The sequence below is a fragment of the Rhinatrema bivittatum genome, chromosome 4 (genome assembly GCF_901001135.1).
Source record: "Rhinatrema bivittatum chromosome 4, aRhiBiv1.1, whole genome shotgun sequence".
In the NCBI taxonomy this organism is placed as follows: Eukaryota; Metazoa; Chordata; class Amphibia; order Gymnophiona; family Rhinatrematidae; genus Rhinatrema; species Rhinatrema bivittatum.
In genome coordinates, this window is record NC_042618.1 from 407081939 (window position 1) to 407098574 (window position 16636).

Here is a 16636-nt window from a genome sequence, read left to right on the forward strand (position 1 = left end):
ACTTTTAAGTACCTGGCACAATGATAGAGCGCAGCAGATGAACTTCTCCCAGGCTGCGTGACAGTATAACTTATTCAGTCTCGTATTTCTGCAGCTAACTTGTTAGAAATATTAATTTCCAAGGCCAGTCATTTTTAATGTTAAAGGCAATTCATTGGAACCACTGAAAATAACCATTTTATGTTTCCTTTCTAGTTTCCTTTTGAAGACAATCTCTTTCAGTCCATGTACTTCCCTCTCCAGTCGAAGTTTCTGGAAACTGTGCATACTTTGTGCGGCAGGATTCCCCAGGTTTTTCTAAAGCAGATTGAAAAAACAATAAAGAAGGTCTATGAGCAGCGTGTGTTTGTCCACATGGGCCCGCCTAATGGACACTAATCCCGCTTCGGTATCCGATGCGTTACTTTGCGTCCCCTGCAGCCCGAGTGTTTTGAAGACCGTGCCCAAGGAACACTGCATGAAATAAAGCTGGATCCTCTTACCCCCTAAAGGAGGATTAGTGATATCAGATAGTAGCACTCAGAACTGCAGAGAGAGCAGCCACGGCAAAGTCTTGGGATGGTTTTTAACCTTCTGTTTTTTCTTTTAGCAATAATGTATGTCACCTGTTTAATGAGTCATGGTGAAAGAAGCAATTGAACAGCCATATGAAGGAATTCTGAAAAGCAATAACTATTTCTTTGTTTATTCACAAGACTTACTTATTATCCCTTCCTGTCTCAGTTTATTGTGCCCTGCCCCCAGCATTTCCATGGTTTTCTCCCATGCTCTTTCCTTGCGGTAGCCGCCTCTAGCCTTCAAAGCTTCATGGTGCTGCCCAAAGTGTCACTGCATATTTTTTATTTTATTTATTTGTATTCTGCATCTTTTTTCCAGGCACTTCAAAGCAGGTTACATTCAGGTACTGCAGGTTTGTACCTGAGGCACTAGAGGGTGAAGGGTCTTGCCCAACAAAGTCACAAGGAGCGACAGTGGGATTTGAATCCTGGCTCCCCTGGTTCATAGCCCACTGCTCTGACACCTCAGCTATTCTGATCCTTAGGGATTGCAAAATCCACCCCCATGTGGAAGTGAAAGCTTTGTTCCAGACTGGAGCCAGTGCTTTCAGAGGAGCTTTTATTTCAACCTTATTTAAAATATAGGATTTGTTTGAAACTGGTTTCAAAACTCTTCCTGTTCTCTAACAAGTCATACATTCAAGGTTTCAGAAAACAACACACTTGAACTAGCACAGGTATGCAACAGTTAAGAGCTGCTCAGGAGGACCAGTTGGTTCGCTGGAAGTCAACTTTTTATTAAGGTGAAAGAGTCCTAAAGTTGTTATGCAGCGGATGTATTATGTGACATTTATCCTATGGAAGCTCAAGAAACAGGCTTTTCTCAGGGAATGAACAACTTCCAAGTCAGAGAACCATATTTTGGCCAACTTGACTGAAACTTTTCCCCTCCCTTACAGTACACTTCCCCGATTCACCGGCCACCATCTTGCCATAACGTGGGACCTATTCACTTACAGATGAATTTTAAAAGCCCAGCGCGCATATCGATTGGGGGATATGCATACAAGTCGGGCTGGCACGCACCGACCTTATTTTTAAAAGCGCTCGGATACGCGTTTAAAACCTGCTGCGTACACATCTGAAAAGTTTCTGAAAAAGGGCAGGGCACGAGTGCGGCATGGCATTTCAGTGCCTGGCCAAGAGATGCCGCGTTTACTAACTTGCCTGGGCGCACACCCAGATTCCCTGCCGCATAAGTTTACTTTTGCTAGAGGCAAGGTTGAAGTTAAAAAATAAAATGATCGCACCATTTCTAAGGGATTTAAAGGGAATGGGATAACCAGAGGTTTGGAGGAACTAGCTGTTAACTGGGCGAACTAGTGAACGAACTGGTTAAACTGGCAATGGCGTGGATGCACGCCCTTTTTAAAATTTCCTGACATATGTGGTAGAAGTGGGATTTGCCCACCTGTGCACCATTCACTTAAAATTCGGCACGCTTATGCGCACGGCCAGGCTATTTTGTAACGTGCGCATATGCGTGTGTATGTTATAAAACGACCTCGTATCTCTGCACGTGCCGGCATGTGTGCACATATATGTGCCCACGCGCAGGTTTGAAAAAGTTACCATCCCTGTGCATAAATGAATGTTGGTTCTTAGCTGTCTTGACAGCATGACATGTCCTGGGCCAAAAGTTCAAAGCACAGGACGGACTTGTGCAGCTGCATATCTGCCCTAAGATTTCCAACTTTCCTGCCATCTCCCACTACTACCAGCACAATCAATGGCCCCAAGACTCCTTCCCTTTAATAACAAAAATGAAGAGCATACAGAATCAACAAGTGCTCGCAGTTAGAATGGCATTCGGTCAGCACAAACAGTTGCATGCCAGTTTCAGTATGGCACTGATGCCAAAAAGATACATTTTGATGTGCAGCCTTCGTGATGCTGCTAATGTCATCTCATCTGTGGAAAGCTTTGTCCCCCTTGAGAGTGCCATAAGACTCAATAGGCCTTAGGATACCATTTACCACTTCTGTGCCAGAATGAAATACTTGAAAGTTTGCAAAGGAAAATAGGAAGATATGGGGGTTGACTCTGGGTATAGAAAACTGACAGAGATTTTCTTACCATATATCCGTAATAATACCAGGAGCTTCAAAATATGTGACCTGGCTTAAGGTGGCACCAGTGCATGAACAAAATATGATCAATTGGGTCATTGGGTAGTTCAGCCGCAGTGGTGAAACTAAAACCATAAGTTGTGCACTTGGTCTGAGTCCTAGGCAGGTAAGGCAGTGATAGCATCCATACTGCTTAGTTGATGCCTGTTCAAAAAACAATGAAAAGGTGCTTGCATGAGTTATAAGTTCATGCAGTCATTTAGGTTATCTTCCACCTGTAGTCTGGGCCACCTTTCACACTGTGGTGAATAAATCAGTTGATAGTGATAATTATGTTAGTCCAATAAAATGTATTACACCACTTTTTTTTCTTTTTTTTTATTTAAAGCATTGTTACCGCTGCAAATCTTCCTCTGTCGCCAGTTGAGAATATTTTCAGAGAGTGCAGTGTGCCACTTTTTTTCTGAGCCCAGCCTCTGGACGTGCCTCATAGAATCCAGACATTCATTTGCAGCATTTATAAAGGAGAGGATCCTGTTTCCCATGAATAGGAAATGATGGAGCTATATTCTAAGCCTCTGGTTTCTTGCAGCAGATTTTTAAAGATTCTGTGGCAACTATGTGGCAGATTTGCTTAATTTTGCAAAATATTCACACTTCTTACTATGCAAAAATTTCATTTTTTTATTGAAAAGCATTCGCTGTTTATAAACAATATTTAAACTATATACAAATAAAAAATGTACAGCGTAGAAAAATCTACAATTTTATCAAGATATATATTACAAAAGTTTTAACTGTGAAATGCCACTTTTGTTTTGAATTGAAATAGTGCAACCATCCTGTTTATATTTTCTTGAAAGTCCTTGTCATCTTTCCAAATATATGAGCTTCTACCATATACGCTAATGCCCTCAGCATCAGCAGATACATGCACATATATTGGATACATGGTAGATGCAAAAGTACAAGTTTGAAACTTGTCAGTAGTAGTGTTAGTCATCAATGCGTCAGTGAATCGAAATGAATGCCCTCTCTACCAGCTGTCAGACACCAGAAGCTGCAGACTTCCAAAAACACACTGAGGTCTTTGTAAATGGTGTATGATTGGAGAAATAAGCAGGCACAAGAACCTTTGTATAAACATGAAAGTTTTCTAAAGGGACATCCTTCCATCCAGGAATTATATCAAAATCATCTTTGGCTTGATAAGGATTTAAGAGATCTTTGAGGTTTCAAGCATTCTGACTGTTTTCTCTGTCCACTCCAACTTCACCTCCCTTCCCCCCCCCCCCCCCCTTCACTTCAGGAAACAAGGAAAGGGGATGAGGGAACAATGGAGGAAAGGGTTTCCTGTAGGCTGTTTGCGAGAGGGAAGGGGGGCTGGAAGAGTAGAGGAAGGGAAGGCAGGCACCCTGCAACTTTCTTCAAAAAATTGAATTAAGAGGTGTGAAAGCTTTCAGAAAGGTTGATTCTGTGACAGGTTGTCAGATATGTGGTGGGGAGACTAGGGGCACTGGCTAGATTGTTGTCGGCCTTGGAAAGTACTCTCTCCTACTTGGTTTAATCCTTCTGCTGTCATCCTGATATTTGGTCCTAGTGTTTTCTTCCTTGGCCCAAGTCTGAGTGGTAATTAAAAGCAGGACTGGAATTTTTTTTTTTTTGCTCTTCTGTCAAGGAAAACCAACTAATTTGATTCCTGGAGCAGGATCAGGCCCCACAGATTGAAGCGTGAGAAAGGCAGAACAAACTGGACGCTGGGGCCAACAAGTCCTTATATACGCAAAAAAAGAGAGAGCTTCAAAGTGGTTCATTTATTAATGCCTGAAAATTGTACAGAATCAAATATTATGTGGTAAATTAAACAATCCTTTGCCAATAGTCATCATTCTTTGATAACTTAAACATTGAAGTGTTGATTTTATAGTTTACAGAATTATTGTGAATTAAAACAAAATAATTGGTACTCTCTGTTAATGTAATATAAGCACATTTGCTTTTGTAATGGACACATGAAATGTCTGCCTTGTTGTTACGTCAGTACCCTTCACCAGGCACTGTGGTCTTTGCACATGCTTACACTGCAAATATAATTGTTTCCATATTGTATCTGTACTTTGAAAGTATGCCATTATAATTCTCGGTTCTTTTTAGTTAATTTTCTGTAAAATTCAAGGGATCCATATATATTTGATTCCAAAAAGACTTTTGTATACATTTTAACAGTGATCTGCTTTATCCTGATTTTCAATAATACCAGTGTTTATTCTTTATACCTAGTGAAACAACCTAACTGAGAACATAACTATTTCTGCTGCAGGAGGATTAGCAATCTACAGTGTATAAACCGTCATGAAACATGAGCGATCCCTTGTATTTAGGAAAGCATGACACAGCAGAAAGGTGACGAGCAGTCATAACTGCCTTCTGAAAGCATGCAGGTCTTAAGCACTACATTTTATGATACAAAACTATTTTTCAAGGTCTTTTATGATATATTTTTTCAAAGAAGGTGAGAGAGATATTTTCAATTAAGTTTTCTGTTTCATAACAACTAGAAACTGGAAATGTTTTTATCCCAACTGGGATGAAAACAGTCACGGAGACAATTTCTGTATAGTTAAAATGCATTTTGTATTTTTATAATTGAAAAACTATGTTGATTGCTTACGGCTCCCAAGGAGACCTTTGTCGTGCAGCTACAGGTCGCATGGTTTTAACGTTTCCTGTATGATTAAATGAACTTTGAAGAAAACTGCAAGTTTTGTGGTGTGTGTTTTTAAAATGAAAGTTGGGAATACAGTTATTTTGTCTAATTCAAGTCCTCACAAGGTCCAATTGAACAGTTTGTGCATGTTGACAGTGTAAAAGGTTTGAATTGGTTCACATGTGTTTCAGTGGTTTTGAAGTCTGCTTCAAGCAGCTAAATTGGGGCCTGTTGTAATAAGGTGTGCTGGGCTGTGTGCACAATTTTTCCCACAAATTCGCGCACAATTTATTTTGTGCTCAGACTTTACTCCTGATTTGGGCTAATGATAGTCTCTGGGGCTGAACTCTTGCGTTTGTGGTGTGGGGGTCCTGTACTTGTAATTTGTGTGCAAAAAACACAATTTGTGCACAAATCAAGTTCTCTGTTTATAAAAGCATGTTTTATGCACAGAGAAAAAGTTTAGTTCATGAACTATGTACTCAAACTGCTTTGTGCACATAAATTGTTTTATGCACAGAAGACACTTGAGGGTCAGTATTCAAATGGTTTGCTGGCTAAGCATTAATGGAGCTGAGCAGTCTAAACCCTGCCTCCTCGCTGACATCAATTGCACCTGGTTAAAAAGCCAGGGGTGATGCTGGAGCTCTAACTTCTCCCCTGCTACAAGCCTGACTGTGCCATCCACCGGGGTTGCTTGTGTTACCTTGGAACTGCCATGTTCCCGCAAGTGCCTCTTGCCTATTCTGAATGCCCCTGGAGCCGAGCTGCCTAAACCCCACCTCCTCACTGGCATCATCGGCACTCGGTTAAAGGTCCTGAAGTGACGTTGGAGATGCCAGGAGCACAACAAAGGAGCTGCTCTTTTGTGCGCAAGTGACTGCACAAGTGCCAGTATAATTTTTTATTCTATTTTAATAATCCCCATGGTTTCTCCAGTAGCCGTTCTGGGTGTTCGCCAAGGAATCCTCACCATCATTGGACACGGCCGATACGGTGAGTTTTTGTACTACAAATATGCTGTGTGTCAGCGAGTCCCTTCTTGGCTGTGTTCATTACCTTTGAATCACGAGAGACACCAGCTGCAGTTATTCAGGTATAAAATTGTATTGATCAGTGCTCAATCAATATGGAGAAAGATTCCTTTGATGTTTGATATAAAGCGAGATCAAGCATCGAATTTTCTGTGTGTAACTGAAACCTGGTTGTCTGATATAGATACAGCCCTGGTTAATCACATTTGTCTGCCCAGATACAGTATTATTTCTCAGCCATGGTTAGTGAAGCTTGACAGTGGACTTTTGATCACCTTTAAAAGTGCAGTAAACATGGCTTATATCAATATTGGCACTACACCACCTATGAAATGCATGTCTTATCAGCTGTTGTCAGTATTTACCCAGAATAGAGTATTTCCCTCCTAGGCTTCTCCTATTATTAAGCTTTTGATGTCAGCAAAGTGCAGTTAAATTCAAGGATCATTTTGGGTGATTTTAATTTGTATGTTGATCCTCATCCACCAGTCCCTCCCTATAAATGGCTTCTGAATGCCATGGCTACACTTGGGTAGGACCAAGTGGTTCTTGGTCTCATGCAACTTGGGAGATACAGGACTGCAAAAGCTAAGGCCAAGAAATTGTAGTTTTCCATCAAGTTTTGGCAAGCAGGCAATAGCCCACATTGTATGGTGGGCTATTTCACTGATTGGCAAATAATACACTGGTAGGGAATAGATTGCTATTAGACCTGACATACTGTAAGGACTTTGCACAATATTTCCTGGATAAAATAGCAAATATCTGTACCAAGTTTTCTGCTGCACAAACTGGTCTTTAACTTCATTGGAATATTCTGAGATGAGATTATGACCATATTAGTCTTGTTTCCTGATGTGAGATTGCTTAGACTATTGCAGTGTTGAACCCCTCTTGTCCTGCCCCTGGTGATCTTGAGGGCATTTCTTGATGAGATTAGCTGTGCAATAGCAAATATTGTTAATCATTTTCTGTCCAATCGGCAATTGAGGACCAGTCTTAAGCAAGCATCTGTACATCCCTCATTAAAAAAGCCATCTTTAGATCACCTCAAGCTTTGCAAGCTACAGCCCCATCCCATCACGCTCTAAGCCTGACTGTGCCATCTACCGAGGGTGCTTGTGTGCATTTTGTGAAAATGTTGTGCTAAAACAGCATAATGATTTTATTGAGGGGCTTTGCAGGTCATTTAATACTGAGACACTTCTACTCTTCAGTCTTGATAAATTTAGAAGGGTTTCAGTTGTGGCCTAAGGTATGTTTTGGTTCTGTTTTATATCTCTGCCACCTTCAATACCCTTTATAATCAGATATTGGTCAATTATCTGAGGGAGGGTAGCATTTCTGGGACAGTATTAAAATGGTTTACATTATACCTCTCTGGTCATCAGCAACAGATTAGAATTGACTCCCATGTGTCCACCTGGTATTCAATAATTAACTGGTGTCTCACAGGGATTGACGCTCTCTGCCACACTTTTTAACATCTACCTGGCCCTATTATGTAAGCTGCTTGCTGGGCTAAGTGTGCATTATAGGTTATACAATGATGATATACCGTTTTTTATTCTTGCAATGGCCTTCTGGGCTGAAACGTTTGAAATGGTCTCTTATTTATCTTTCATCAGTAAACCAATGGCTTCTTCATAGTAAGCTGGCCCTCAATGTTGAAAAAAATAGAAGTTATGATTCCTGAAAGATTTCCATCAAAGACAGTCTTTCCTATTTCAGCTTTGATGAATGCCAGATGCCTACTGAATCCCAGGTGAAGAGGGTTGGGGTGCTTTTGTATTCAAGTTTGTCAATGCATGCTGAAGTCAAAATGGTTTTTGTCAAAGCAACATTTTTTAAACTTCGCATTCTATGACGACTGAAACCACTTTCAAATGGCTGTGAATTTCAGTTAGTACTCAATGCTTTATTTTCTGGGTTAGATTACGTCAATTCTCTATATCAGAGTTCCAGCCAACATGCTAGGATAACTCCAAATTGTCCAAAATGCTGCTACATGTATTTTAAGAGGCCAAAGCCTCTGTGAGCACATCACACCCATCTTGTATAACCTTCTTTGATTCCAATAGCATGAAAAGTAAAATTATAAAATTGCTATATCCATACATGCACTACTTAATTGCAGCATTTCCCTGGAAAAAAACCTCTTAGGCTACATATTTACAACTCCTCATGTACTTTGAAATCTTCTGTTCAGTCAGCTCATTTAGCCGAGACCAGGGAAAGAACATTTTCGGTTGCTAGTTCAATCTTCTGGAACACTTCCGGAGAAGTTATGCACGTTAACATGTACCCAAAACTTCGAAAGCAGCTTAAAACATTTTTAGTCAGGCAGGCTTTTCAATCCATTGATGATATTGATTCTTCTATTTTGTGATTTTTTTTGTTGCTGACTCTAATTATTTGCAATGCTAAAATGTCAATGCTTTCAGCTGGTATATAAGTTAACCCCTGTGTAGCAGGAATAGCTCATGTCATCTATTTATCTCATCTTATGTTTTTTGATTTTATGATTGTTACTGTTTTTTCCCACCTTGAATTCTGTGACTAAAGCAGGCTAGAAATCTTTTCAATAAATAAATTCAAAACTTGGCTGGATAAACCATGGGTTTTAAATTTCCCACTGCTCTGAACAGCTGTAATTTATCCAGCTGTTTAGCTTCATAAAAGTTAGCTAGATAAGTTGGAGGCATTCTGGGCTGGAGTTATAATATCTGGATAATTTAACCAAGTAACTTTGATATTTAGAGTGAGCCAGATAAATTATCTGGCAAAGACTTGTCATGTCACAGCATAGTCCTAAAGTTAGCTGGAAGAGATTATCCAGCTATCTAGGACTTTATCCGGCTATATTTAGCAGAGTGCTTAATGGGTAACACTTCACTGAATATCTCTGACAATTTGTCTGACTGACTTTAGCCAGATAAATTGTTCACTTGCTGCACTGCCGAATACTGATCCTTTGTGCATACAAAATATGTTTACTGTGCATATTTATGCATATTTATGCACACTAAGCATGTCTTCAGTGCACATTTTTGGAGTAGCATGCTTTTAAACTTCTGCTGCATACTGTTAGCTTACTGCATCAAGAGTTAAATTATTTTTTTTTGGTGTGCATGTTAAACTGTGTGTTGAAGTTCAGCACTCAGTTTTAACGTACAGCTTATTCCATCAGTACCTCGGGACGATAATCTTTCTTGAAAGGGATCGTTTTGTCCTTCATTTACCAAGTTAATCTCAGGTGCTCCTTGGGAAGCACAGCAGCATTTCTTCTAGCCTGACCCATCCAGAGCCTGTTTTTGTTCCTCTGCTGTGGAACTATTCCAAAGTGAGGTTAAAAAAAAAAATCCATATCCCCCCCTCTCTAAATACCAGTTAAGCAATGAGGATGATTGGGAGTTTAGTCACCCCAGATATGTGCAGCACAGACTTACCCGGTTGGTTCTGTCATATTCTAGCAGTGCTTCTTTTTACGTTGAAGGCTGTAAATTCATGAAAGCTACCATCTTGAATTCTGATCTAATAGGCATTTTCCTAGCATGTAGACAGATGGACTCAGGACCAGTGGGTTATGCTCCCTTGCCAGCAAATGGAGATGGAGCAAACTGATCATAGTATATATACTCCTGCAGTGACCCCAGCCCTCCAGTCTCCAGCAGATGGCGGATATGCATCTCCCTATGGGGATTGCTGTGAATTTTGAAAGGAGAATTTTTTTTGTCAAAATTATTTTTATTAACATGGATAGAGAGAAGTAAGTACAAGAACATGAGCAGAGGCCCAAGAAGAGAGAGAATAATACAAAAATAAAACAAACAATCCAGATTACCAGTCTTAGCCTGATAAGTTATGCCAGAGAATAGCATCAGTAATGGGTGCAAACAAACATAACCCATGAGACCTTAAAGCTGCAATCTATAATTTTAAGCTGTATGAAGTACATCTCCTTCCCTTTACCCTTATAAAGTCCTACCACAGTAGACCTACAAACAAACCTGTGCATATTGCCACATTCACACTACACTCACACCCACTCATACATACCAGACCTAAGATAACAAATATCTAAACCCTCCCCCTCCCCAATATAGAACATAATTACCTATCAGGGAAAGAGCACTGGAATAAATAAGAACCGGACCAAACAAAACAAAATGGTCTACTCCATAAAGAGAAACCAAAACACAGAAAACAACTGGAACCACCCAAGTCCCTGCATTTGGTGCTTAAGACAACCTTAAGCCATGGAGTTCCTCCTTTCATGGGACGGCTCCCTTGTAGCGTCAGGCCATCGTGTTTCATAACCCATATGTAACAGCCCAGATTGAATATCTAGGGGCAGGAGATTGTAGAAAGCTTCCCACATTATGCAATAGTGTTCATTAGGCTTGCGTCCACCCAGTTTGTAGTGAAGCCACTCCATTTGCATAAGTGAAACCATTTTCTGAAATCAAGAATTAGCGGTGGGTGCACCTCTTCTATCCACACCGCCAACATGCATTTACAGACAATCAGGAGGGCCAACCAGATAAATTTCACCTTGACTGTGCACTTGCCTGATGACTCCCCCTCTACACCCAGTAAGAGAGTTAAACCATGCCTCGTAATCTCAAGTCCTGTACACTGGCACATAGTATTTAACACTGCAGTCCAAAACCCATCTAAGCAAGGACAGGAAATAAATCTGTGAATAAGAGATCCCTTCTCCACCCCACACTTGACATACAAGATAGTGGGAGCCACACCCATATGATGTCTCCACACATCATCAATATAGGCATGGTGGAACAACTTGTATTGCAATTCCCGCAAACTGGAATCAGCAGTGAGGTGATGCAAAGATGTAAAACAATATGTTAAAGACTCCTTAGGAATAGTCTCTCCCAAGACCGAGGACCAATAGGTGGCAAGAAAGTCAAGGGGGGAGGGCTGCAACCGCTTTTTACACAATCTATGCCAACTTGCAATGGATTTTTTCAAAAGTGACACATCTTGGAGCTCCTGAGCAAAAGAGACTTCTTGGGAAAAAGATGCAGCGTCCCAAGTAAAAGTACCCAAATAATGCCATGACTGGAGGTATGCAAAATAATGCTTAGAGGGGACTTGGAAAGACTGACCCAACTCAGCAAAAGGAGAGAATAACAGGTGCACTAGAGTCATATAAGTGCAAAATAAGCCTAATGTCTAACTTAGCCAACCATTAAAAATAGCAGCATATTCCCTACCAGGCAAAAAACCCAATTTACCCAGCAGGCTTGACAATTTGTGACATTGCTCGTCAGTTTGGCTCTTACACACATCGAATGTGTTTGACATTACAGTTGCTATTTTGTAGCTCTGCTATGTGGATAAGAAAAATCAATTGTTTTTGCATGAACTCATCCATGCTGACAACTTATGTGCTACTTTCTACATTGACAATCCCAAGTCCTGGTTTCATTAATTGCCCCTGAGGCAGCTCTGTGCAAAGAGCGAAACTCGGCCAGAGTCGGCTGTATAAGGATAGAGCAGAATCTTAGAAAAAGGCTGGCATCGAAGGTCTCCTGGCAGGGCTTGTACTAAATATAAAGGGGACCAGGGGGTGACTATGTTGTCAAGTAAGCCATCTTCACAAAACATGTATTTACCAGTAATCCATTCACCCGCAAATCGCAATTGATACGCTGCATTATAGAGTCTCGGGTCGGGAAAGGCCACGCCTCCTGCCTCCGAACATTCAAGTTTAGCAAGACTTATCTACGCGCCCTTACCATTCTAAATAAAAGTGAGAAAAGTAGAGCGTAACTTATGAAGGTCCCGTGCAGTAAGACAGCAAGGAAGCATATTTTTTTTATTTTATTTAGGTTTTTTATATACACTGGCATTCATGATACAATCACATCATGCTGGTTTACAGTTGAACAGGGGTGCATAATAAACTTCAAACTGGAACTGTAGTGCGGAAAAAATCAGTTACAAATAACAAGGATGATTGAACTGGGCGAAGAGAGAAAATAAAAGGAAAGGATAACGTCAGCTAAAGATATGTAGTTTGTATAAAATCTTAGGGATAAGTACCATTTTTAGAAGCGCACATCTGCCAAACAAAGATAGAGGGAGAAACTGTCAAGCCCGCAACTGAGACTGTGGCTGGGTAATAGTATCAGTAATGTTCAACTCATACAATAAGCCTAAATCCCTAGGAATCCACATTCCCAGGTATTTAATTTTAGGCGACGTGCAAGCAAGAGGAATCAGACCCACCCAAGTTTCTTCCAGCTTCAGGCCCAGCACCAAAGCCTTGGACTTAAAGAAATTTATTTTGAGACCCGCTATCTGATTAAATTGTGAAAAAAATACGTATCATGAAGAGTACACTCTGCCTGGGGCAGTCTACAAACAGTAAGATATCATCGGCAAACATAGCAATTTTAAGTAGAAGTTTGCCAATAAGTATACCCTGAAACCCTGTCTGCTGCTTCAATTTAGATGCCAAGGGTTCTATCGCCAAGATAAACAATAGAGCCGAGGGGGAAGGATACTGTATAATCTATTAGCCAGAACAGCTGCCAAGATTTTCATATTAACATTCATCAAAGAAATAGGGTGGTAGGAGCCCACCGCCAGGGGATCCTTACTCTTTTTAGGCAACACAACTATTACCGACTGGTTCATATCAGAGGAAAGGGAACCTGTCTCTATAAGAGCATTATAAAACTGTGATAACACAGGAAGTACCAGTAATCTTAGAATTTTATAAAATTCTGTGCCCAGGCCATCCATCCTAGATGCCTTCCCGAGCTTCTTGGAAAAAATTTCACCATCTCAAATTGGGGCACTGAGTCTTGACGGTGTCTTCAGTGAGACAGAAGGCCATGGAAAGTCACGAAAAAAAAAAAGTCACAAATCTCCATATTCATGCTTTTAGCACTATAAAGAGCACTGTAATGTCAGAAAGGGAATGCCAGGGAACACCTGAACTATCCCGAATCCCTTCAATGCATGATTTCTGGCCCCTTACCCTCACAAGATTTGCAAGTAGTTTGCTAGGTTTATTACCAAACGTATTGAAAAAATCATAGGGACTTGGAAGCCCTCTGTTGCAGTAAATGATGCAAAGCCGCCCGAGTAAATGATGCAAAGCCAGTGAATTTAGAAGAGGGAGACATTTCAGCCATATGCTGAGATTGCACGGTTTTCAATGCTTTAGTTAAAGCAAAAATCTCCGCATTACACTTTCACTTAGTTTTTGTCACATACGCAATTATATGGCCCCGCAGGACCGCTTTGCCAGCTTCCCAAAGCAATATCAGATGCATTGTTAAAGAGCAGATAATCCTCCCAACACTTCTTAAGGTAGTCATGAAATCCTTTGTCCAAGTAGAGCTCAGGACTCATCCGCCAAGAGAAAGAAGGACATGGAAACACCTGAGCTCCACTCCCACAGACACCATCGAATGATCAGAAATAGAAATAGTGTCTATAGTAGCATCTCTCACCCCGGGAACATGGCTATCAGAAAATAGCAAGTAATCCAAGCAAGAGTAGGATTTATGTGGATTAGAATAGAAAGTGAAATCCTGCTCCCCTGGATGTAGGACACACCAAATATCAAGTAACCCCAACTCCTTCCAAAGAAAATTCACCCCAGACCTTCTGCTTTCTTATCAGCAGCCTTTGCAGGTTGACAATCAATTGTGCTGTCTGCCACAACATTGAAATCGCCCCCTACTACTAATTTATAATCAGGAAAATTAAGGAGGTAGCCACTAACATAGTAAAAAATACATGAGAGTAAGTGTTAGGTGTATAAAGATTACAAAAAAACAATTTTCTGAAGGTGAAGCATGCCTGCTACAATAACAAAACGCCCTTCCGTGTCTTGTAACTGACGCTCAATCTGAAAAGGTAAATGTTTATGAAAGAGTATTGCTACACCTCTCTTCCTGGTAGTAAAAGAAGAGTAAACACATTGCCCCACCCATTCACATTTTAGTTTCTTGTGTTCTAAATCTGACAAATGGGTCTCTTGCAAAAACACTACCTGGGAGTGTAATCTTTGAAACACAGACAATAACTTTTTGTGTTTAATCGAAGAGTGAATCCCTGCTACATTCATGTCAGAGCAGAAAAGAGGATAGACTGTACACGACCCTCATGGGGTCAAGCAAATAGAACATAATGACCTCAAAGCTTCCCAGCCTAAGCCTCCAGATCAACCAAGTTTCCAAAAGTCTCCAGTGACTAATCCCCACACTACGCGGAAAGAAAAACCATTCCCCCATGTCACACTTATCCCTCCTCCACAAGCAAACCAACCATTCACTCAAAACACACCAGGCCACCACAACCTCTCCTGATGCGCCAAGAGACTCAGCGTCCCGCTGCGAAAAACTATACTATCACCAAGGGGCGTCTCATGGATTCCCCCCCCCCCCCTCCCTCTAAAAATACAGAAGTATAAGACCCAATAGAAATGTGAAGGTCCCAAAGTTGCATAAATTGTAAGAAACCAAACCAGAAATTAGATAATAATGGTAGACCCAGAAAAAAAAAATCACGGGTACAGACAAGCAAGTTAACCATAGAGGGCTTAGTAGAGAGACATCAGCAGGACTGCACTCGCAGTTGAGCACTTTGCAAGCTGTCTAGGCTACCGCAGCAAGCATATAAAGAAAAGTGTAGCCGAGTCCATCGCCTCCACTCCATGTGGACCATATTGTGTCAAAATGTCAGAAAACAAAACTTTATAGGTTGCAGAAAAGCAAGAACCCTGTCAGGAAAGCTGCAGCCATAACCAAGACGAAAACATTGCTTGTCAGATATGACGATTAGTCCTCTGTCCCAGAAGGCAGAGTATGCAGCAGCCTCTTACTTAGTATTAAAAAACAGAACTTTAGTATCATGGTGGACACTCAATTTAGCAGGGAACAGTAAGGCAGAACGGACTCCTTTCCGGTGCAACTACGAACAGGCCGGCGACATCTCCTTTCTCTGCGCAGCAACATGGACAGAAAAATCGTTGAAGAACAAGATTCTGTGTCTCATAAATTCAAGAGTAGGGTGCTGGCGTGCTGCTCGTAACAATCCAACCTTATAAGACCAGTTGAGGATGCGCGCCATAACCGGCAGAAGCTTACTTTCCGATGCACATGGTGGGCCAATACAGTGAATCCGCTCACTGCAGAGAAGTTCTCCCTCAAACAACAGGCCCACTCGATCAGGAAACCATTTCCCCAGAAAGTCATAAAGTTCCTCCTCCCACATTGACTCTGGGAGACCAATGATTTTGACATTATTTCGCCAGTTACTTTTTTCCTGATCTTCCAGCCGGTCTATCAACACCATATTCTGTGCTTTCAAGTTCACAATATAGCACTCAGCATCCACCAGCTGGTCGGAAATGCGCTACTCCGCTATATCAATCTGCTTTGACGGCCCTTCCAGGCTTCCCTTTATATCATCTATAGAGGTTTGAATTTTGATCAGACGTTCGTCCACTGCTGCAGAGACACTATCAGAGATCTGCAATAGGACCTCTGCCGAAATTGCTGCCAAAGTTTTAGTGCCCTTAGTCGCTGCAGCCATTTTCAAATAGCCTGCTCTCCTCTCTCTCCCGCTGCAAACACTCCTGCTGCTCATAGCCTGGCCACCGCTCCTCACAAAATGCAGCAAACGAGGCCAAGCTCTTAACAATGTGATTCATGTGCAGAAGGAGCATATCTGAAGTTATTTAGGGCATTAAACAGCAATGTATAGGAGGGGAGTCCTGGAGCTCACGCTCCCAGCCTCCGTTCAGCTTGGCGCCATAACCAGAAGCCCCCGAAAGGAGAATTTTATATTGAGAAACGAAAGCCCCGCTCTCCTATGGTGATACCTAAAGGTCCCTCCCCCAGGTGAGAATTTGAGGGGATTTCCATGGTCCCTCAGAGGTTTGCCTTGGTCCCATAGCCGGTTCCCAGCATGACCTTGGCTGCTTTTACATCTGAAAGGCAGCGGGTGACAGCAGGTGCCCTCTCCCCCTGCAGCCGGAGACCATCTCTGTGTTCAGCTGGTAAGCGCTGAGCTCCAGTAAGTTTAAAAAAAAAAAAAAAAAAGAAGTTTTACCTACAGAGACAGTTACGGGGTTTTTTAGGCCTTCGGTCTCCATGCTCCTTCGGTTTCTGCTCCCATTGGGGTTAAGGGAACTGAGCAGTCTGGCAGGTTGAGTGGCCCTGGTGGGCTATGCCCCACGATAGGCTTTTCTCCTGCGCACTGTGTGGTAGGTCGCAGTGG

At 41.6% G+C, this 16636-nt stretch overlaps 1 protein-coding gene and 1 long non-coding RNA gene across 2 annotated transcripts in view; both read left to right on the forward strand.

The window, feature by feature from the left end:
* Nucleotides 1-5438, forward strand: part of GXYLT2 (glucoside xylosyltransferase 2) — a 77098-nt gene extending 71660 nt beyond the window's left edge. The window contains exon 7 of the mRNA XM_029601093.1: nt 196-5438. Coding sequence (XP_029456953.1) covers nt 196-378 — 183 coding nt within the window. The 3' untranslated portion in view covers nt 379-5438. The remainder of the gene's footprint in view (nt 1-195) is intronic.
* A 537-nt stretch (nt 5439-5975) lies between these two features.
* The window catches only part of LOC115089548, a 29454-nt gene continuing 18793 nt past the window's right edge, over nt 5976-16636 (forward strand). The window contains exons 1-2 of the long non-coding RNA XR_003856156.1: nt 5976-6329; nt 7996-8132. This is a non-coding gene — a long non-coding RNA (uncharacterized LOC115089548). The remainder of the gene's footprint in view (nt 6330-7995; nt 8133-16636) is intronic.